Here is a 24,315-nt window from a genome sequence, read left to right on the forward strand (position 1 = left end):
GAACAATAACTATTAAAAGCCATAAGTATTCTGTTTTTAATGTAAAGCATGACTGCCAAACTAGTTTCAGTTTTGATCCTGAACTTCATCAAATAGAGTGTATTTTCCTGTTTAGCTAAAAGACAAGACATAACACTTACTAATCTATAATGTTTTCAAAAGGAGAATCAAATGTGTTTAGATAGTTTTCCTGTCTGATTCCAATAGGAATACTAGAGGTTGTTGATGAGGAAAAAAAAAAAAAGGAAGTGAAAAATGGCAGGGAGACAGAAGCCTACTAAAATGAAAAGGAATTTGGTAGTCATCTCATCTGAGTCTTCACTAATGACTAGCCAAATATCATGGGTGATGTGTTGCATATTTGTATAATATGGTGAACAGCATTTTATTTAAATCAGCAGGTAATAGTAAAGTGGTATGTTGCAAACACAAGCCGGAACAGAGAAAAACAAAGTTCTCAATAACATTCCACATATAGCTGAAAGTAAGTGCTACCATTTACAGCAGTGATCACTCACCAAATGCAAGCTAGTTCGCAGAATTATCAGACCCAGTAGTTAAACTGAAGACAGAGACTTGCTCCTCAGAAGTGCTACGAGAAGTCCTTAAGAGCTGACAGACTTCGCCAGTTGGAGATGAGATGTGAACCTGCTCTTGGTGAGGTCAGTTGCCAAACTCCCATGGAGCAGGGTGATAGCCACGCACTTGAAATGTGATACGGCAGGAGAAGCAGCTAATACTCTGCCAGACTGTATATACAGAAGCAGCATGTCATGGAGAAGAAGGGTAATGGTCCCTTCTCTGCATAATCCCAGTGACGCTGAATCTGAAATATTGTGTCTAACTTTGGACATCATCATATCAGAAAGATGCGGACGTGCTGGGAGAAATGTAAAGAAGTATGGATTCTACTGGGTAAAGGCAGCTATTATGCCACGTTAACAGTCTCTTTATATATATACAATTCATCTTTTCAGAGAATATGCAGTTGTGATGAGAACAGAATTATAGCCTTTCACTTCTGGCCATCCTTTACGATAGATATAAAGGAGCTTAAAGAACATTACTGCTGCAGTTATCATTTGCTAAATTTTCCAGTGGATTTTTTTCTAGTTTTCAGAAAAATGTTCCCATGATCAGAGGTTCATGTACTGTTCTTAATAATAGCAGTAGAACGTCCACTGACGCTAGGCTTCAGTCTCCCTCATGCCCCAGTGCAGCTTGGCTGAAGTAAATTAGGCTTTAGATTTTCTGTGCAAAAGCTAAAAGCTTACCTTCTCAGTTATCTTATATTAAGCAGCCTGCAGGCTTAGAAGCATTCAAGTAGATTATAGTACATGTGTTATTTAGCTGGGAGCATTCACATTAAATACAATGCGTGTATCTTATCTAGCCTGGAAAAAATGAAGCCTGTCCTGTATACAGGAGCCATATGCAACACTATATAATCTTGCAGATATTTTTTGAAGTTCTGTCAGTATTCATCAACAGAGAGTTAGAGTAAGTAAAGCAAGCCGTAATTAAGATTGCTGGTCATGAGCAATTTCTGTGTCCATAAGCTGATGGCTGCATGGCACTCATAGGGCCATCTATCATGTAGGGTAAATCTGCTACATTTTTCTGATGGTAATGAATCCAAAAGAATAAGGGCCTACACCCTGTAATCTACTATGCAGATACAATTACGAATTTTGTACCCTGTTTCACAAATGTCACGGCTACTTCAGTCACCTACTAAAGCAGTCACAGAAGTGGAGCAGAGATTGGATTTACAGTCAGAATAAATAGATTCTGCTTAGTGCTGACTGCAGGCAGTTTTTGAGATTCATTAGTCTATTCTTTCCTGCCTTCAGATCTTTCAGGGTGTGTATGTCTACTCTATAATGATGCATTTAGAAACCTTTTGAGGAAGAAAATCTTACTTTAGGGATTCTTTCATCCTTAAAGATTTTAAATTATTTGTTGGAGAATACAAAAAATGAAAAGTACAAAAATACAGTTTATGTATTATCTTCAGGTATGTTAATGGTAGGACGACTCAATTTCAGATTTGGAGGAATTGATTGGAAAGGAGAGAAGAGGCAGTCTGGTTTTCGTACAGATAGGAATTGCACTAACATCCCTGTTTTCTCATCCTACTGCTAGACTCACAAGTTTGTGATGTTGCATATGATTTGGATCATTTGGTGGAAGTCCATTTCCTTTTTTGTTGTCATTGCTGTTGCTAGCATCTCCTGTTCGTGTGCTTGAGTAGATGTTTCAATATTTTCAAGAAGTTTCTTGCAGCGCTGTGAGATAACATAATGCCATATACTTTTCAACAAATACCTGTGTGAAATGCAGAGAGGCTAGCAGTAAAGTAGTCAATTCACAGGCCGCACCGATAGCTCTCTTGTGCTGTGTAAACATCAGAGCAGAGTAAACACAGAGGCGTGAAGAACTAGCCTTGGGTTTGGCCAAAGTGTATGCATGTCCCTGTATGTGTGGCTAGTAAATAAGTAACTCAGCACTCTTGATCTTTGTCTAGTCCATTACAGGAAGTGTTTGATGTGTGTTTTTAGAAGGCCCCGTCATTTTCATTGATGTCAAAACCAGGAAAATAAAGTACTGGCAGATATTTTAAAGATGGTAGATAAATATTCTAGCAAAACTACTTGGAAGTTGTTTATGATACTGCGCAAAACTGCTTCCTGAGCAGAGATAAAGAAAGTAGTTGAGAGGGCAAACTTGATACACAAGAATTTGTATGTTTGGAGTTCTTCTGCACGAGACAATAAGCAATTTCTACCAGCGATTACCTATTGTAGGTGCTTATCTTTACTTAGCAAGAGGGAAGGTTGCATTTAAGGCTGCATTAAAACCTGCTTGTATTCAGTGATGCTACCTTTTAAAGTTAGTCCTAGGTGGAAGATTTGTGTATTCTAACTTTTACATCGCTGAATGATGATGTGGCTTTGTCAGGTTGTGGCAATAATATCACATTATGTGCTCTCTCTGTCTTACATTTTTAGGTCATGTCGGTAGTACGTGGTTTGAAGTTCAGCAGGCTGCCAGATCAAATCACAACAGTTCCATAAAATAAATACATGTAGGCATCATTCTCCATGACATTCATGGATCTAGTGAGTGAGTAACTGTTGGCACATGCTAGTTTCAGTGTTGCCTCCAGTGCAGTAGGAGAAGAAAGGCTACCAGGAGTAGTGCTTAAGGAAGCAGCAATGCTAACAGCAGATTGAGAAGCCCTAGAAGTCTAAGCTGGAGAAAATTTAAGTGAAGGAAAGGTATTTTCAAGGGGGGATGAGGAGGAAATGAGGAGTTGGGAATAAGAGTGAATTAAGAAAGATTACAAAGCATCCCAAAGGGTAAACATTATATTTTAGAGTATTTTTGGATTATGCAAAACATGGTCTTCTCCCTCTTGTTTACCTTGTAGTTTGCTTTCCTAGGCAGCCTTGGTACTTCCATGCTAGTGGTAGTAAGTCCAGAAAAAAAAAAAAGTATTGTAAGGCAGACAAATGGAATTTAAAAGTTGATCCAGGCAAGACTTTTGATTTGCCCCTTGCTAGGGAAGCTGTTCACTAGTGTTTAGAATGTTGATCATGCCCCACCAAAATGCAGTTGCCATCAGAGGCTAAAACTTAAAGCAGGCATCCAGACTTGGGTTTCTTTTAAATCTCACCAGATAGTGTCAAGAATCCCTTCCATTTCAATTCTTCTCTTTTGTAACATGCTTTATTTTTAAACTTTAGCAAATGTGTGGGGTTTTTTTTCTGTAAAGCATTCTCAAGTACAGTTAAGGAGAGCCATTATTCCAGCTGGCATAACCAACTTTAGATGCAGCCGAAACAGGGCAACAGGGCCTACATATGTCATTTTGAATTAAGGAATTATTAAATATATGCATCACTAGAAGTAGGGCATTTCTTTCTAGGGAAATCCCACCTCCAACTTGGCAATCAAGTCAGGTTCCCACTTACTGTCGGGGGGCCAGAAATCTTACATACCTTGCTGCACATTGACCCAACCATGAAGTAGCTGCACCGTTCCATGTCCTATTGCTGGGGCACTATATCCATCAGAAGGGTATTGCAGACATCTGGCGTGATAACTTCTTAAACTACCATATCTAAGTCAGGCAGAAATGATCTTTCAGAGCCCTATGCCTCTTTAAGCACCTTGCATTATATCCACCAATTTCTCTATGGCTATAATCCTCACCCCTTAATTTCCAGCCCCATTCAGTCCCAGTTCAGTCTGCCAAGATGGCAGACAGGGCTGCCAAACATTACTAAAACCATAACCATATCTCTGCTCCGCTGAGTTCATCAACATATTTTACACATAACATTGCACAGCTCTCCATTCATTTGGGCTGAATTCAAGCCAGCAGCCTAGCAGTTAAAAGCTTTTTTTTTCCCTATTATCAGTATAACCTTCAGAAAAAATAAGAATAAAACAGAGGAAGTACTAATGACATTAGTTATAGTTCTTCCCCCCCTACACATCTCCACAATGAAGCAATAGTGAAAAAACCTGTCTTTCTAAAATTTACTGAATATAGTTATTTGCAGTTTCGTAATGACTCATCGAATCACTTCTTTTAGCAGACTGATAAACGATCTTTATTTCCTTCACCTACAGTTACCATCCTGAATGCTGAGAAATTATTATAAAATAGATGTCCTATCCTGAAAAATCCTAACATAAGAGCATTTTGGATGCTTGCAGGAAAAAAGATCCCGTATTAATTGATATTAATGGGTCACCAGGCTTTCCATGTTTTATTAATGTCATCAGAATAGCAAATAAATCTTATTATGAGAGCATAGATATTGTTGCCAACAGTGATACTTTAGAGAACCATTGATCACATCAGAAGATAACAAACCAGATGGTTTTCACCGGCTTATTTCTTGAACATTATATAGAAATGTGTAGTACCAACACCAAACTACATCTTTTCCTTTTTTAGTACAGTGCATTTAAACACAAAAGACTTCAGCTTTTGCTTCAACAATATTGTGCCCTGGATTTGTACTAGGATATAACGTGCGGTAATAAACTTACTCATCATTTACTATTTCCTTCTCCCGATCTTTGAATTCTGATTCAGTAGACAGTTCTCAGCTTCTCCAGGAAGATGACATTTATGAAGATATGTGACAAACTTACAGCTGAGGTGCTGTGTTGGCTTTTGATTACTCAGAAGACTTGCACTCCATTCCTAGATTTGACAAAGGCTTCCTGTGCAACTTTAGGCTATCACTTTACCAAAGATTTAGCAAAGCTTTGAGCATGACAGTGCTTTACTGACAACTGACCACTGAATTCAGAGAGATTATTCAGATGAAGCATGCGGTTTGGGTCATGATTTCCCTTTGTTTTAGCTCCCCCATCTGTAAAATGGGCTATTGGTATAACCTTTTTGCTATCTTTTGTATTGTACTTAGATTGTGAACTTCTCAGAGCAGGAATTCTCTCTCTTTTATAGAAGTGTTCAGTAGTTTGGTAAAAAGGTGCCTCTAATCTTGGAAGGTTTGCATATAGACTGCAATGTCCTGATTGAGCATATAGCTTTGATCGTGTCACCATTACCCCACAGACAATCGGTAAACCTTGCAGTGAAGATTGAGAGTCTTTCCGCTAACAATGCATATGAGTAAACAAAATTAGGGAGTGAAGTATCTACTTCATGGGTGGAATTTATCTATAGGTGCAACATAAATTTTTTTGTAATCACAAAATTATAATGTCATTTGTTACCTGGGTTGCTCTTTATACAGCACTATATATTTGATAACTCTTTATGTAGCACTAAAGATAGTTAGGTTACATCACATAATGTGTACTCAAGTTTAAAAAGCAGAAATAAGCGCATGCTTACCTAATAATTACTTCTAATATACTTTGAATTTGAATCACATTGTTTCAGGATCAACAGTACTTTAAATATTATATTCTGTAAATATTATATTCTAGAGCCTGCATTAGTGGCATTGCAATCTTTTTTTGCTTTCAAAAGACTAATAAAATTGTAATATGAAATGCTTGTTTTTCCTGAATTGTAAGAATGGTAAGGCTGTGGGGACAAAAGAGTGGAAGAAGTATCATGAAGAAATTATAAGATGTTTATAAAATTATGATAAAGTTGGGGGGGGGTTCATAAGGAGAAGCTGTTGGGTTTTGTTTTTTTTCTTTTTTACTGTAAAATTGCACAGAGTAAGAGCCTAAATGCTATTTCCATATATTAAGAAGGGGATTTTGCCATGTTTTTCATTTTCCTCTGAAAAACATATAGAGAGGACATGTCTGAAGAACAAAATCGGTCTCTACAGTAAAGAACACGTCAACCTCTAGGTTTTAAATATAGTTTTGCAAGTTATGATGACCTAATTAAGCACAGTCTCATTGGTAATGCCAGGTAATTCCCAAATTAGCATTTTTGCACAGGGTATATGATTACAGCACCTTCCATCCAAATCACTTTTAACTGATTTAAAGGTTGTGGCTGGGCCTTCACAAATTGGAGGGGCGTAAGGGGAAAGAGGAGCCTCACTTCTTGTGCAGCAGCCAACCAGTTTACAACTGGGAGTACTGATCCACCATGGGGACCGGAGACACACAGGTGACAAGGCTGCTAGAGTCCTACAGCCCGTGCTTACCTATAGGGACTTACAGGAACCTACTTCAGTCACGTATGAGTCCAGGGCTGCAGGAATAGGCATCTTCTGTCACAGTATGGTGAGAGGCTCTCATCTGTATTGCATAGTGTCTCAAGCTTAGCTCAGAGAAACCTACTCTCCCAAAACTTTCTTGCTGCTCCCAGAGAGTGGAGTTCCTAGTGGAGTCCTAGTGGAGTTTCTCACAACATTCCCTCTAAGAAGGAATGCATCTGGCACTGTGAAAATGTTTACTGTGGAAATTGTTTGTTGATATCAATAGAATTCCCTGTCTTAAACAATTTTGGTTCAGGGAAAAGCTTTTAAACCTGAGTGTCCACTGCATACTTTCTTTTTACATGTGGAGCAAGAAAGATGTTACAATGTGTCCAAAGTCGTACAGGAGTACATGGAAAGTTGCAAAAGAGTAGGATGCAGTGGATTAATTCTTAAAGAAAATAGTACTATACAGAATTAAAATGTACTAGAATATAGTATATTTTAGTTTGCATAGTACTATTTTTAATTCAATATTCTAGTATATTTTAATTCTGTAAATTACTAACTACTCTGTTACTTTATAATATTAGAAAAGTACAGCAGTGTTCTTGTATTACTTGAAAATGCATTGTCCTGCAGTCCTGCCACAAAACATAAGAATTTTTTATTTGGTTTATGTGTCACTACAGAAGTCCTTTTTGCCAGTTAAAAGAAGTATTAACTTAATAATTTTGAGAATATAGAAATCATTATACTAAAATGAGGCAAAAGCTCATTAAATTATGGAAATGAGATTTATGGCAGGTTACTCGGTTATGCGTATTGACTATGGAATTCAGAATTGCTCCTTGAAGGATCACTATCCCTGCTGTAAGGAATCCTTTGGCACTTCCTGAGCTCATCCTCATTCAGTCCCACCCTTTTCCTGTGTCATCATCTTTTCTCTTTCGCAAAGAGACCAAAATACGTGAAACTGGCTGGATTGAATAGGCAGGAGTATGACCTGAAGCTCGTAAATATAAAGATATATCTGCACCTTTTTCCTCACTATCCTAGGTGCATTCTGCAGTCCCTCTCAAGCTTCAGATTTCATCCTCAGCTGATAAGGCACAAGGTCTCTTCTTAGCCTTCTTCAGAAACACTGGCTGCGTTTACAGTGTCCTGCAAGATGACATTTTCAGACACTGCTTGAGCCACAATTCTGAAAAACAGCCTCGTGCTGCCGATATGTATACCTCACTAGGCCATGGAGGAAAGCATGCGGCTGTCACCTCTCTGAAAATGCTGTGGCAGAACCAGGGCACCCTTCTGTTCTCATTTACAGGGCTGGCCGTGCTGTCACATCACTTACTGGAGCCCTTCCAGGAGGAAGGACATGTTACACAAGAACTCCACAAGAAATTCTAGATTTAGAACAACTATGAGTGTGCAACCAAACCAAAGCTTCCCTCACCCCACAGCCATCAATGAAATGCTGTTCAAGCAGACCAGCAGACAGTATGAGACTCTACATGCATACATCGCACACATCCACACAGTCCTTTGGTTTTCAGAGGCTATTCCCCCCAAATACTGGCTAACTCACACTTTAATGGTGCCATCCAGCTGCTGGCATCACAACAGCTGTGTGAGCCAAAACCGCCCCATGGCTGACCTTCAGCCATCAAAGGTGCATCAATTTTGAACTAACGGTAGCAGGGCCAGCATGTCATCATAATAAAATACACAGGTTCATCCACAAAGAAAGCTTATCTTTACTTGGTTAGAAAACATTTCTTGGTTCTGCTTTCCAGACCAGGTTCTCCTTAGGCACTCAGACATATCATGTCTAGGAACATATCTACTGGTTGCTTGAACTGCAAACTGAAGAACAGAACTCCGTGTTTATTTCCTAGACAGATAATCCTACCTTACCTTCTTCCCACCCTCAAATCCTATTCTCCTCCTCATTAAGATCAGGCAGCTGAGAAATCTTGTAGGATCAGATGTTAGTGACTCCCTTTCCAAATTCCCTTGGCCCTGGTTCCTTTAAACTCATGCTGTAGAGTGCTGTTATGCTGAAGAAAAAGGACTCTGTTGCCCATGTCTGTAGTGTTAGATAATGCCTTTAACGAAGGGGACAAGGTAAGTCCTGACGAGTATTCTTAGTCCTCAGAAGGGAGTGGGAACAGTGTTCTTGCTGCTTGGAGTCGGTGGTTCAGACAGGTGCATAATCTGATTGTAGTGAATACAGTGAACAGACGTAAAAAAAGTCCTTGGACAATCTCCAAAGCTAACTTCAGCATAGAGCCAAGAATTTGAGTGTTGGAAAGACCTGCCTGGCAAGACTGGAAGCAAGGGATGTATCTCTAATAGCCATATGTGATGTACTGGGGGGTGGGAGGGAGGGCTGCTGTGTTATGTTAAGGCAATTGCTGAATGTCTGGTCAGACACCCTCAGACGTTACTTGGATGCAGATGGCTACAGCTTTCTCTGGTGGGGCTCAGTGTCACTTAGCATCAAATATTGCCAAATACCCAGTAAAATATGGCATTGTTAGCCTGTTGACACTTAACTTCTTTGGGAAGCTCCAGTTAAAGATGATACTTTTGTTTTGGTTTAAGTTTTTTGTTTTTCACTCTACCGCTCTCTCGTGGAGACATGGGCAGCCGAGACCTGGCTCCCTTCTTGTTTCAGAAATTCCAACACAGTTTGGAGGTCTCAGGAGGAGATAGAGTCCCTCTGGCCAGCCTTGGGAGGCTTTTAGTTGATCGTAGGAAACAGTGGAGAGGGGTGACATTCCTGAGGCCCAGATGTGTTCCTTATGAAAGTGCCTTCAGTCTGTCAAGTGCCGTCAGATATTAGTAAAAGTCGTATCTTTACATATATTGGGCTATATGTCACAGGCTGTGAATTTTCTAGGTAGGTGAGGAACAGATCAGGTGCCATTTGAGCAGCATTGTAAAGCTGAAGAGATGGTATTCCAATTGGGATGCTTTCACCGCAGCAGTCATAAGGAGCAAGCTAATGTGAATGTGGATGTGTCCATAATAAACAATCATTGCAATTTGACAGCTCCACGGCTTGGGCTTAAAGGTTAGGCAGAGCTCTTTTAGCTATCCTTTTCTCTTTACACCCCTAATTATATCCCATGTGAAAAGAGAAGGAAACCAAAGTTTATTCATGTTAAAACCCTCAGCATTACCTTATGCATCTCAGCAAAGATGGAAGGAAATCCCCTACATGATGGAGAATTCGGTGAATGGTGATCGTAACTGTAACTTTATATATGGCAACTTTTAATTTGTGTTGTGCTGCCTTTCCCTTTTACCAGGAAGATTATTAAAAACCAGAAGAACCAAGCCTCTAGTCCTCTCCCTCTGCGCAGGCTTAACTCCTCAGAGCTTCCTCCTTAAATGTCGTTTGAGAACAAATCCTGGCTTGTCTACGTCCAGCCTTCTTTCTCAACACCTCCCTATTTCCACCCCTGGTTTTCAGAGATGCCAAAAACGTTGTGATTTTCCTGCTCAAAAGACATTGCATGCCAAGTCATTCTTTTTCTCAGCAATACTTACTTACCAGATGACTCAGTAACGTCCGAAATCTTCATGCTGCTCTTCCTTTCCTCTCATCTTAGCACTGTGTAGTGATGCATATGCTTCTGGCATCTGTAAAAACACTGTATCTGCCTAACACAGTTAGAGCCGCCTTTAAACTCAAAAGCAGAAAAATGTGTGCAGACATTCTTCTCTGGGCACAGAATTTCTCTATGACATAAAACACAGATAAGCCTCACTTACAGAAGGTAAAAAAAATCAAAGGAAAGCAGTGGTGCTAGCAAAGATAGAAGTGGAGAAACAGTTGCAATGTATTTGGCAGAAGCTGTTATTGAACATACAGAAAGATGGTTGCAGTTCTTTGTTCACAGAGCTCCCCAGCTTCTGACTTCACCTGACCCTGGAATCTGGGATGTGGCCTCTAGGAAGAAAAACAGAAAATGCTGCCCACAATACAGACAGATTTATAACAATTTTGTTTCTTCAACAGAGTGTTTGCTCAAGTCTTAGCATTGAACTGTTAAATCAGACAACCAAATCCTGGAGCAAAGCATCTCAGCCAGCTTGTCTTTATGTAAACAGCTGCACAGAAAAGCACCTTGATAAGTGAGTCCTAGTGGTGAATGTGCTCATGGGTGTTTAGCTAGGATTTGGGGGGGAGGATATTCTTCATACTGGCTGCTCTGTAAGTATTTCCCTAGTGAATGTGAGAGAATTTGTCTTCCTAGCTTCTAAGTAGAATTGTGTTACCCACTAGAGTGGTTAACCTGGATCTTCATATGGTAAGTGATCAGATTAGGAAGACAAAGCCGGTGTGAGAGAGTTCAAGGCACATATATATGTATATGAGACAAGCTAACATGCACACAAAGGGGAAAAAAAAGTGATTCAAGCCCTATTTCCTGTAGGTTATAAGGGCAGAAGAGACATTTCATTCTGATGGTTAATTACTTCCATGTCAAACAGATACTATGATCATGAGGGCAGAAGTTAAATAGACTAGGGTAATTAAGCAAAACATACCTCAAAACATGCCTCTCAGAAAAAGAAAGAATGATGGATAAGTAAGGTAAGTCGGTCTTCAGTCCCTCAGACTTCACTCAGAGACAATTTATGTCCTATGACCCTTTGCAAAGCTGAAGACATAAAGTGACTGAACCAAATTAGTAAGTAGTCCCAACAATTACCAAAAAGTACAGTAACTTCAACTACTGAGCGATTTAGAGTAAATCACTATGGATGTCAGTGAATTTTTGGTAACACCCGCCAGCATTTTAGCAAGGCTGTCCAGTCTGACGTCCCAATGCAATAGTTTTACTGTGAAGTCTTATTTTTGTTTTAATCATAATATTTCTATTACACTATTTTTCAGGCCCTGATTATATCAAACAAAAATTTCAAGAAGGAATGGAGGTGAAAGAAAAACCTGAGGAAAAAGTTCAGGAAAAACCACCTACCCCAAAAGAGTCACCTCACTTTTATCGAAAAGGTACTACACCCCCTCGAACCCCAGAAGCAAGTCCAAGGCATAGTCCTCCTCTTTCTTCTGAGCCTTCTCCTTCAAAACAACTGAAAAGGCAAAGCTCCACTTCTGGGGCAAGACTCAGTCAAGAAAAAAAGCTTTTAGCCACGGAGAATATAACACCCACAATTAACAAGCCTTTATATTCAAAAGCACCGATGAAGGAGGAAGTAGCTGTGAAACACCAGCCAAAGTTTTCAGCCCATCACAATCCCATCAGCGCAGAGAATGGGGAGCTGCATGGTCACTACCATGGCTATTATGTAAAAATCAATCCAACAGTGCTTCCACAGGAGCTCAGGGAAGAAGATGAGTATGTCAACCCACCACCGTCAACACTTGCACAGATACCACCCTCACAGAAGCCAAGTCCTGCTAGATCTGGGGGTAAGCCAGATGCCAAAGAAAACAAACCTGACACAAAAATTAAGAAACCAGAATTTGCTGCACCAAAGAACCCAGCTAATAACGAGTCACATTCAGCAGTGGAAAAAGAAGTAGAAAACAGCTCGGTGAGTACTGCAAGAAACCTTTTCACTTTCACTGCCCTTTTGCCTCCTAGTGCTGAGCTTTGCAACCTAAAGACAGGCAAAGCTCACTTCTGTCAAATCTTCATCTGGATTCAGTCTGCTAGCTAGAACCCACTACACCAGACTGGAGTGAGGAACAAATATTCCAGTCCTTTATATTATTCTTTTTGAAAACTGGGAAGGGATAGGTGATAGCCAGATACTGACAGACTTTTGAAACATGGATTCCTATTGCATTCATAAACACAAAAGTGTGTTAGTGTGTGTATTAGTGTGTGTATGTGTATATATGTGTGTTGTGTGTGCATGTAGGTACATATTTGCAGATATACCTATATATATATTAGCCTCCCCCCCCCCCCCCCCAAACAATGTTCGTTGTACTTCAGTGGATAATTGGGCAGTACTGGGAGTTACACTCATGCTCTTCCCCAAAGGTCTACTGTTGACTACTGTTGGAGACAGGATGCTGGCCTGTGGTCTGACCCAGTCCAGACAATCTCCCATTTTCATTTTCTTCTCTGTGTTGACTATAGGCTCTAAAAACAGGCAATTTGCATCAAAATATGAACTGTTTTAAAATGCATACTTCTAACAATGCTTGCATTTTACAGTGACATGAAAAATTTTACTTTCTTTTTCATCAGGAAATGAAGAAGGAGTTTTAAAACTATACATTCAGATCAGTGTGAATCTGAATCTCATTATTATTTAGAAATAATAGAACTATCAATAGTTATGCAGAAAAGGAGAGATGACTAATAGCATTGCTATTCCATGTTAGAAGAAAAAGCCAGGTTATCGAATTCAGACTCTCTGATGACGATAAAATTATTTCTGGGCCAAGAGAAACTCGGGAAAATGTTAGTTGTAGATCCTAAAGTTAATCTTTAGCCAATGAAGAGGTCTAGATAATTGTCATAATGTTTCTTTTTTATAAGCATTGTTTCTTTGAATCATTTTTGGTACTCCAGTAGAAAAAAAATGGTGTCATTGTTGATGGGATAAACAGAACGACCCATTTAATGAGATCCAGATAGCCTAGCACAGAGCTCAGGCAAAACAGTTGAATAATTGACACCAGACTTCATTAATAAAGAATTCAAAAATAAAGAGGTGTAAGAATTTCCAACTAACATGCATTGTAAAAGATCTTGTCAAACAAGGTTGACATCTTCAGGTGTGACAGAGGAATCATACCCTCAATCAAGAAGGTCACTTGATTGGCTTTTACACAGTTATTTATTCTGACAAGGAAGCCAGAATAATGCAAAAGCCAAATGTCACATTAAAATATTTTTTTAAAAACTGACTGATGGTTCTCAAAAAGTAATTAGCAAAACATCAGTACTTTAGTATTATTCTGGTGAGGTCATTCTTGGATTAATTCTGCTGCTGTATTTTATTAACATTCTTATTAATGACATGGAAGAGGACATAAAAGTATTACCCATGAAGTTTACAGAAGACACAGAGACCAGGAAACTGATAAATAATGAAGACAACGGATCACAAATACAAGCTGATCCAAATCACCTGCTAAGAAAGATGCACGTATAATTATCCATGTGCAGGACAGCAAAATGTAAGATTGTATATTGAAAGACAGTTAGTAGAGCCTGGCCATGCAGGATCGGAACTGGAAAAGGTTGGTGGATCAGGAGCAAGAGAGGCAACTGAGCATGAGCTCCCAGTCTGCTGCTGTTGTTCAGAGATGTTAATATAATCCTTAGATTTATCAACAGGAAAGATTAAGCAAGTGAGTACATGGGAGTCTGTTTTATCTGGTTTTGGCACTGGTGCAACCACTTCTGGAATAAATACAGTGTCCATAAATCAGGGATTTAAAATGAAAAAAAACCTTAAGGGAAAGTCCCACGAAGAGCTGCAAGAATGATTAGAACATATCTTAGAATGAAAGATTCAAGGCAAAAAAATCTGACACATTAAATCACTTTCTGTAAGTACACTTTATAAAATAGTTTCCCAAGCTAACAGGCAAATGTGTAAGAAGGTCCAACAGCTGGACAGATTTAGATAAAAGTTTGTTTTAAGTTGCTTTTAATGATATTAATTAAACGTAACATCAGTTTTCAGATGCCGAGTTTTTGGAGCCATCACTGAATAGTTCAATAATGAGCATTTTGCCAAGATTTCCTCTAGTTCAGCAGGAAGCTTATATTCTGTTTTATGCGGATCAAAGCAGATGTTCACAGTGGTTTTGTAATCTGCAAATCTGTATTACAGCTGATATCAGCCCTCTAACCTTTCAAATGTCACAGATATGACTCCTATGTAGGGTAACACAAAGCTGTCAGGCTTGTAAATGTTGAGTGAGCATGCACAGAATTTTAGCCTGAATTGGAATTTTTTGTTCAGCTCTGGTGAAAATAAGTGTCTAGAAATAGTCCTTATTTTTCCTACATTCCATCCAAACCATGTAATGGTTTGGAGCTGGGGGAGTCTTCACCTTAAGAAACCAAGTAGGGCACCTAAACAGCAGTTTATTGACCTTCTAGAATAATCAGGATAAGGACCATGAACCTATAGCCTGTAATCAGGAAAGGTGGAAAAGTGATGAGATATTGTACATTAGCTGCTGTTTGTTTACTGATATTACAGGTCATCTGGGAACAGTCCATCTGCTTCATTTGGAGCCCCCTAATTGCATTATTCTTATTACCAGCGCTTCAATAAGGAAGGAAGGTAGAGTTTAGGAACTCACTTTTAATATAACGGCATTTTAAGATATATGTAGATGTATACATACACCAGATGTATCTGGTTTTTTTCCAAGATGTCTTCCATATGTATCTATAAATTTGTCCTTATAGAATAAATTTCCTACATACTTATTTCTTTACAATGCTGAAATGAGTAAAAATCCTAAAACAATTAAAGCAGAAAGGAGTAGTAGCCTACTGGCCTAGCAGACTGAGGGAGAGAATTAGTACAGAATGGCTGTTAACATTGCCTGGAGACTTTTCTTTTTAATTTTTAGTATCACCTTTCAACTTCAGAAGAACAGTAGCCTGTTCTGCAGTGCTCCTGGACTGCGCTCGATAGTGTGCTGGAGTTACGCAGTGGCTAACCTAAGAGTGCACAGTTACTGAGGAGAAGCCAGATTAGTGTACTTCTCTTTATCCCAAACACTTCTGAATGTTGAGAGACTTCAGAATTCTAGGGCTGCATTGCGGAATTATTTTGTTATAGTCAGTAATAGTAATTGCTTTATAGTCATCCTGACAAATGATTTTGTTGTGGTTTGAAAGTAAATCTGCCTTAGATCCTTCATAAAAGTTTAAAAATATATTTGTTAGGGAATATAAAGAGAAAAGAATTCTCACTCTCACGAAAAGAGAAACATGGTTTTGGAATGCAGAAATGAATCTGTAACATTTATTGAGCACTTTCATGAGATGATCCGAAAGCGCTGTATAAAACTGTGCTCTGCTTTTTCCAAGTTTCCAGTGATAATGCATTAAGAACATAGATACAGAATGTAAGACTTTCAGTTCTTCCTTCCATGTATCTAAATCAAAGCCATTTCTCACATCTGAATGAAACATAGACTTCAATTTGGATTAAGAACTTTAAACAACTTTATTTACAGAAGAGTGTGCAGCAGCTGTTTTAGTAATCAAATTCACGTTTCATATTTTCTGTGAACCTGTTACATCCTTAAGAATGTCATTGAATATCATCTGCACAATAAGTTAGTTATAGGAACAGTATTGATTCTCTAGATACCCCCATTTGTGGCATTATATCAGCATGTACTTCTTATGCCACAAAATAAATGTGTTTCTCTATGTGCTTATTTTCTAATGTTCAAAAATCAAAGTTTAAAATCATTTCAGAGCTCATAAGAAAGAGTCATAGTTTTATCAAGGTGAAAACATGCATAAAGCACAATGACAAAGTCACCATTCATCAGCTGCTCCAAAATAGCTCTCTGTTTGCAGACGTTTACCCTAACAAATGAGAGGTAAATCACCCTTTTTTCACTGAGAATTAGGCACCTTCAAATTACCTTATATTTACCACAGTGTGAAGTGTACGCAGAGACACTTGACCACAAACCAGTACTAACTGTTGTTTCTAATTGCTCGTTAGCAGCCTCTAGCCCCAGTATCAGCGTGCATGCTGCTATCCCACCTTGAATATGAGCTAATTTGAGATTGTCTTGGATTTGGGTTGGAAGTAGGATTGAATTGCAAAAAATACCATCGTAGTGTACGTTCATGAATACACATTTTATTTGCCTGATAATGTGTCCATGTGTTGCCCTAGGTCAGGTACAAGCCCAGGCACAAGTGTTCTACTACATTGTCATTTTTTCGTTTTGTAGGTAAAGATTTTTAAGGCACACAGAATGTTTAGCCTGGTTTTTACCTGTATCTAAAATCATTATGTTTTGCTGAATGTTACTCAGTGTGCTTCTACTCTCGTCTCTTTGTTCACGTAACATCCAGTTAGTAAGGGATATAACTACCATGATGTTAGAAAAATAGATCAGTATTTGCCTGATCTCAAAAAAAACCTCTGAGCAAGAACTTTATGCTAAATGTAATGGACATTCCTAACGCAATGGGATTACAAGACTAGTCTTAATACTTCCTGGCACTACATTTTAGGAAAATAACTTTCTTCCCTCCCCAAATGAAAGCTAATCGTATGGTTATATTTTTAACTACCTAAGTGTCTGACTTACTAGAAGCTGAAAGGGCAGTTTTTAAGCAGGACTGGAGTTTTTCTACTACAGCTTCTATATTGCACCTGTTCTAGTCACTCTTGGACTGTTCAGACTAATTTTGGCTTTTGCTATTTTAAGCCCTCGCAGGACACTAAAGTCTTATTTATGGTATTTGTCTTAAAGCATTAAATGCTCATTTCATAGGTGTCTACAAAACAGGTAGTAGTTTATTGCATAATAACCATGTGCTCCACAAATACTGTTTGATCTTTTTTTAGTATATCAGGAAATTCTGCTTTGGGCTAAAAGTTCTCGTTATCAGAAGAGGAAACAAAATGCACATAGCAGGCCAAAGGAGATGAGATGTACTTCTTAGGATAAAGCTTAGACTCATTATCATAAACAGATAACACATTTTTCTTTGATCTTCATATAAAAGAGGCAGCCCAGTTCTTAAGGTGTCACTTTGTTCTGTCTTTGTAGATGAGATTTCTTGATTCAGACCATAGCCCCTAGGTTTTTCAGCCTAATTTATCTAATGTTATGGTGGTGAGATTGTTATACCTAACCTGACTGACAGATGCATCAATAGAGAAGTCCCCTCCCCCTCCACCAAGCTTAATTCTGTAAGACTGTGCCCTAATGATACCGACTTGCTGTTTGAGCTGCAGTCCCAACTTGCCATTCAGCCAAAAGCTGTCTTGCAGTTATCAGGATGCTGTTTCAGGATATCTTTCAGGTAATGAATGAATTCCTGGCTCCTGTGAAGTTCCCATAGGTCCAAATTTTTCGTCAGTAGTAGTAAATCAACTTGATTTCTATGGATGTTATTTTCAAATATGCAAAGCATTAGACGGCCAAATCCCGGTGAATTTTAATGGTATTAGGCAATGATCTCCTTCACAGTTCCTTGCAATTCCTGGTGCAGTTTAACTGTAAAATCTTTAGGTGGGATCCCAAACTATAAAGGAGCTATTGACCTGATTTTGATCACACAGGGAGTCCCTATTAGAATCATAGAATGGTTTGGGTTGGAAGGGACATTTAAAGATCATCTACTCCATCCCCCCTGCCACATCTTTCACTAGAACAGGTTGCTCAAAGCCCCGTCCAACCTGACCTTGAACACTTCCAATGATGGGGCATCCACAACTTCTCTGGGCAACCTGTTGCAGTGTCTCAGCACCAGAGAGAAAGATGCTGAATCCAAATCTTAGTGGAAATTAATAGTGTAATCACACTTCCTATAGAGAGAGACGTAACATTAGCATGTATCTACTATTCTTGTTTGTCATGAGATTCTGGAATTTTTTTTGCAAAAGAAGAAGTCATTAAATGGAAAGTTCACTCTAAGGGCATTGACACTGACATTCCAAAACGGCAAAAGTGAGAGATTCTCAAAGTAGCTGTTGTTTCAAGTAAAACGTGTTTTATTGCTCAACGTCTTCCAATATGGCTTTCATGCATAAATCTCACAGTTGCCAGATGCATTTGGTGGGAATCCTGACGGGAGCTTGGATTTCCTTCACAGTAGAAAAGCATAGAAGTACCCAAGCTAGCACAATTGTGACCGTGCCAGAAGGAGAAAGAAGAAATTAACCTTGAGTTACACACTACTACAGCAAGGCTGCTTACAGTGCTGTGGTCAGAAACGTAACCATATCTGGAGTCATCCTTTCCTTTTATGGCTGTTCTCTGTCACCAAGTGTCTCGTATTCTTTGGCACATAGTGGCTCACTTCCGGTAAGAAGGAAGGAACATGGTTCCACTTCTGTTCTGTGACCCGCCGGTTAAAACATACCACTGGTAAGTGGGAACTTGTTATGCAAAATCTCTTTGACTAAGGTGACCTTAAACCTAGTCTTCAATTTCCTAGTGAATATTTTATACCTCCTGCCATTAAGCAAAATGCAAATGTTGCTGCCAATACCATTACCCCTATGGCAACATTAAACTAGCATCCCGATAGTCTCAGTCATTGTTTGAACTTGAGCACCTAGTCCTTCAGCATGTGAACAGATACCTCTGAATAGGTGCAAAGGGAGCTTTATGGCCTTTATGGATAGAGGTGCTGATTGGGTTTAGACTCCCCAGAGATTTAAGGAGTACTTGACATAACATATTCTGTGACTCATTCAAGAACTTAGCAGTCCACATCTGGCCTGCCATCTTAACTACTGTCTAAAGGCGTGTTCTGGTAGAAAGCGTTTAATGAGACTGTTTCAGGATGAGAGCATGTGATATAATAACGACACAAGTACTATTCAATAGCTTCCCAGTTACACTGCTGCAGCAAATTAATAATAGCAAATTCTTACACCTTAACATTCCAGAAATTATATAGCTAATGTTAGCATTGTCATGAAGCATAATGAACTTCTGCAAGGCATGCCTCATGTGGAAAGTGAAAAAAATTATGTCATTTCTAATGAAATATATACCTTCTTATGCAAGCCAGTGATCCTTATGTAGCTCAGAAGATAGTTTTCTGCAGAGATTTTTTTGGGTGGCTTTTTTGTGATTTAGGAAAGTATTGTCTGAGTGAAGAGTTTTTCTGTTTCTACTTACAGTAAATGTGCAACCTTAAAATATAAGCGTATACAAATCTTTGTGAAAATATCTTGTAGTAAACCAAGTATGTTAAGAGAACAGAAGAATTGAGAATTTCCATCTGTTCAGGACATTATTTCAAGTTGCTCATTAGAAAGCATCCATGTTTAAAAAAAATTATCCAAAATTGCTGAACAGAGTTAAAAACTTTGTTCTCTGGCTTCACAGAAAGACTTTTGATTAAGTTTTCTAACCAAGTTTACTTGTAGCTGGGAAGGGAAGGAGTATTTTGACTTTTCATTTCTTCAGTACATAGGTCTGTAAGATAAGTGTCAGAGTAAATCAAAACAAGTTTAATTTTGCAGGTGTAAAATTGTTTTTTAATCTGTAATGGAAACATTGCTAGGTATGTTAGTGCAATGCTAAGTAACTTTTTTTTTTCCCCTTTGGTTATCAAAAAAAGGGTATTCTTTTCATAAATCACATTGTCATGACTGTTTTGAAACGGGTTGGAATTAGAGAAGGAACCTACTGTAAGGATGAAGAGCAGCACTCCGGCTTTCCTAAAGTAGTTCAAGTTCTTTGTTTTGCTTTATTTTAAGCTGATAATAGTTTTGTGTTGATGGGTTTGTTTTCATTTGTTTATGCAGTCATATTTGTCAGATGGTTTAATCTCAGTGTAATAAAGAACAGTGTAATAATATACTCTCACCTGTATTTATCCAGCTCGTTTTCACACATCATATTTAGCTCACCTGAATATGACAGGTGATTTTGTATGGCTATGGCTATGTTTCAGGAGCAGAGTCTGTATCTTTAATATTTAGGTAGTCTTTCAGAGCAAGGTCAAAACAGGTAGAAAGGATAAAGTCAGGTCATGTTCATTGCTGTGCACTGTGTGGAAGGTTGCATTAATTCTGATATCTTTATTTTATTTTCAGGGCCCTAACTCAGTCATGATCGCCCTGGTAATGCTGTTGAATATTGGTTTAGCCATTCTTTTTGTCCATTTTCTAACTTGATTGGAATTAGGAAAGGTAAGAAAGGTCTTGTTTTCATATAAAATCACCATATCCACCCCACCTCAAATGATAAAGATTTAATTTCTTTGCACACTTTTTATGTTCCCTACTTTAATTTTAGCTATGCCTGAATGTGATTCAACATAGTTATTTAATAATGTAACTGTTTTGACCCTTCAGTGAAGTCATGACAACTAGTGGTGTTAGCCCACAGTTCTCTGCAGTTGTGTCATCAGCCTTTTAAATGGCACCTGTCATACTCAGACACAGGGAAGGAGGCTTGGAATTAGGATGGGACGCAAGAGAGATGAAACTTGGAAAATTCAGCCAGGGGCCCAGATCAGTTTCTCTGCTGATGGCTCGTGGCTTTGGGGTCTTCTGAAAGCTGAAGCAAGCAGCCATGTTGGAAAACAAACAAAATAATCTGCTGAAGCAGCCCCGCCAGTGAAGTGCGTTGGCTTCTCCATCTGTTCCAGCAGAGTGTGACTAAACTGGAAAAGTACGGAGCTGCACTTTTTGTTGATGGAAGCTAACAGCTGCCTTACTATTTTACCGTCTGATGTTTTTAGTGGGGAGATGGGAAAACGACTGCCAGAGGAATGTGGTCAGAGGATTCTGTTGCTGTGGAAGTGATTCCAGCGTTCACTCCTATCTCATTAGAAGAAATAGTTAGCAGCATCAGTCACCAGTCTTATTCCATTACCTGCTGCTTTTAACATCTCCTGCAGTGTTCTGGGAGATCGAATTTCATTTGCCTATGCATGATTCTGTTCATTCGTTGTTTATGAAATTTGATGTATAGCCGTAACATAGTGTCTAATCCAACCCGGAGAAAGCTACCAGTTCTGCCTAGCAGCAGAAGCAGAAAATGAAATATCTTTTTCTAATCCGGAGACAAAATTCTTCAATTCATTTTCCTAAACCTGAAGAGCTGTTTTGCTTTAAGGTTTAGTAAGTAATACACCATGACTGCAAAATTTTAAGGTGTTGATATCTTCCTAAAAGTGCTCAAATGCTTATGCCAATAGCAAGCGAAACTTTTCATAATAAAAGAATAAGAATCTTAAGTTGATATCAGCACCTTCTAAACAGGAGGTGGAATATCGGAATAAGCCAAGAAAGATGAGATACAGGGTTTGCATGTTGACTTTTTTTTTCTTCTTTTTTTTTTTTTTTTTAATTCTGGTGCTGTGGTAATTGATTTGAATTATTATGTTTCAACACTGAGGTATTTTGCCAGCGGTTAAAATAAAGTCTGGTCTGAGTGCACATTGATGCCAATGACAGTTAAGCTAGCTAATGCTCATAATAAATTATCATAATTTTAAAATACTAGATTTGTGTTGAATACATTCAGGTAGAGCGTTTAGAAATGTTAAGTGATTGTTTATCGATTTGATGCCTTCAGTGTCTTTAAAGTCCATTTATAATTTTACCTCAGCATTAAAAACGCCTCAAAATTTTTCATTTGGAAAGTTTGTCTTAAGTAGTTTCACAGCCCTTTGTTCAAATGATGTGATCATGTTTCTTTTTATGTGCCATTATACTGTAATTATTGTACCCTATATTAATCAAAAGCATGCTTATTGACTGAAAATATGTGGTGTGATCATTTGGCAAGTAAATATTTTCATTTAAAGCTACAAAAAGCAAAGGGCTTGTATTATGGTTTATTTTATCTCTATTAGAAAATCTTTCATGCAATATAGTTTTTGAACCTGTTTGTAAACTTTCTAAGTGTTTGCATGGTTTAATGGGCGACATTCTTACAAAGTACCTTAGCTATCTTTTGATGCAGCATATTGAAGTAACGTAGGTGTGGACTGAATATTGTGCAGCAAAGCAGCTCCGAGCAGGGCAGTAACACCATGGTGTTTTTTACAGAAGTATGTTGAGAATCCTGTGTTTTGACCAGTGTGGATAAAGAAGAAAGCAGAAAGAGAGCAAATGAAAATAAAACTTGTATATTTATTTTTTAAAAAAGTTTAAATTGTGTTTTAAATTTAGGAAAGTAATTTTTAAATAAGAACGAAATTTTAGAAGTTACTGTGTAAGCCTTGACATAATGGACGAAATGTTCCATCCAACAGTGAAATCACCCCCGTCTCCTTACATGGAGAGGTAATTTTGTAACTGACGTATTTAATTCCTATTAAATGTTTATTTAAAATACTTTATGCTCTGGAAATAATGGGTAACAAAGCTTATGAAAATGTTTATAAATTTAAGTAAGCATGTTAGTACCATTTATAAATATGTATGATTTATAAGCTTTTTTAAAACAAAGCTCAAACAAATTGTTGGTATTTTTCTAAAATGTGCACAGCTGTATTTTACATGAAAGGCTATTTATAATTGGTTGTTATACTGTACACTACATTTTGGACAGCACAATGAAGCCTGCCAATGTACTTAATAATGTCATTTTGTCTATTTAAAGTTTCTTGCTGTCAAAGAACAAACTCTTTATCTATGAGTTTCTCTATTTATAATTCTTGACCCAAAATGTACAACATACAGTTTTCACAACTGTATTTGCTCTAATAAAAATAAGTTGGTTATTAATAGAGTTTCAGACTAGTTTTTCCTGTTTATGAATTACTTTGTTCACTCTCTGGAAACAGTTTTCCTAACAAATTCAGTAAATGAAGAGCGAAGCAGGAAAATGGGTGAAGTCCTGGCCCCTTTGAAATCATTGCGAGTTACTGTTTTTAAAAAAATTATTCTGGGAAACAATTCAAAATTTAAAAAGACGCAAGTTTCCTTATGTGTCTTCTTTTATCTGCTGATGCAGGATTTTTGTATCTTTATAAATTTAGTATCTTAAATTATACTCCCACTACAGGGATGGTTTGATCAATCTTGTTTTAATCACTGAGTGACTGGCCCATTAACAGCTGTTCCTGTAAGTGAATCAACAACTTTTTTAGACTTCCCTCCTTCTCAAGGTCTTCATAGGTTCAAAATTAACATGAAGTTTGCGAGCCAATATTCTACACAGAGAAAATTCACCATTACAACTGTCTTAAAGCCACCACATTTGCTGAACAAGTAAATCAGCTGAGAATTTTATTTTCTGTGATTCCAGTTCAGATTACTAGCCAACTGTACTGAAATCCTAATGTTTAGTTGAAAAGGAGAGCAAGTGTTCTTAGTAGCTCCTATTTAATGGAAACATATTTTTAGGAAGTAATTGTTACTGTCTTACTCTTTAAAATAATTCTACCTCCGTGAAGCTTAACTTTAAGAATTTGTGTTTTCTACACAATAACCCACTCCCTAAAGAAAATTTTTGGCTCTTCAAGTAGAGAAAAATACATTCTCAAGAAAAATAAACAGAAATAACTGTAATGCCAGAAAATTTTAAAGTCAAGTTCACTGAGACAGCACTTCTCTGACATTTTGTGATCCACATTGTGTAACATGTTCAATAATGAAAGTAAATTTGACGTATTTCTTAAGTTCTACGAATGTGATAGTATACTCGGGCATATATAAACCTTAATAGCAACAAGCAAAGGATTTGCTGAGAAATAGAAGAAAAAAAAGTTTTCATAATCAGCTGAGAAATATGACAGCTTTCCCTGTCCATCAGTGTTCATAATTCTCAAAAATCAACATGTATGTAGAAATACAACATTTTTTCTATGGTGTCTGAAAGCAGATGGACATTTCTCCTCTGAGATATTTTTACCAGTGGTTTATATCAGTTGTAAACTTACAAATGGGTTTACGTGGGTATGCATCTGCTATGCCCAAGGGGAAAAAAAAAACAACGTGGACACAAAATGCAACTTAA

At 37.9% G+C, this 24,315-nt stretch overlaps 1 protein-coding gene across 3 annotated transcripts in view; it reads left to right on the forward strand.

Moving 5' to 3' along the window:
• The window catches only part of JPH1 (junctophilin 1), a 92,432-nt gene extending 69,347 nt beyond the window's left edge, over positions 1-23,085 (forward strand). Inside the window, exons 4-6 of one of the 3 annotated variants that reach the window (XM_076329533.1) lie at positions 11,569-12,230; positions 20,436-20,531; positions 20,697-23,085. In XM_076329533.1, coding sequence (XP_076185648.1) covers positions 11,569-12,230; positions 20,436-20,516 — 743 coding nt within the window. In that variant the 3' untranslated portion in view covers positions 20,517-20,531; positions 20,697-23,085. The other 2 variants (XM_076329534.1, XM_076329535.1) reach the window with 2 other exon arrangements.
• Positions 23,086-24,315: the final 1,230 nt, after the last annotated feature.

This window comes from Aptenodytes patagonicus, chromosome 2, assembly GCF_965638725.1.
Source record: "Aptenodytes patagonicus chromosome 2, bAptPat1.pri.cur, whole genome shotgun sequence".
Taxonomy (NCBI): domain Eukaryota; kingdom Metazoa; phylum Chordata; class Aves; order Sphenisciformes; family Spheniscidae; genus Aptenodytes; species Aptenodytes patagonicus.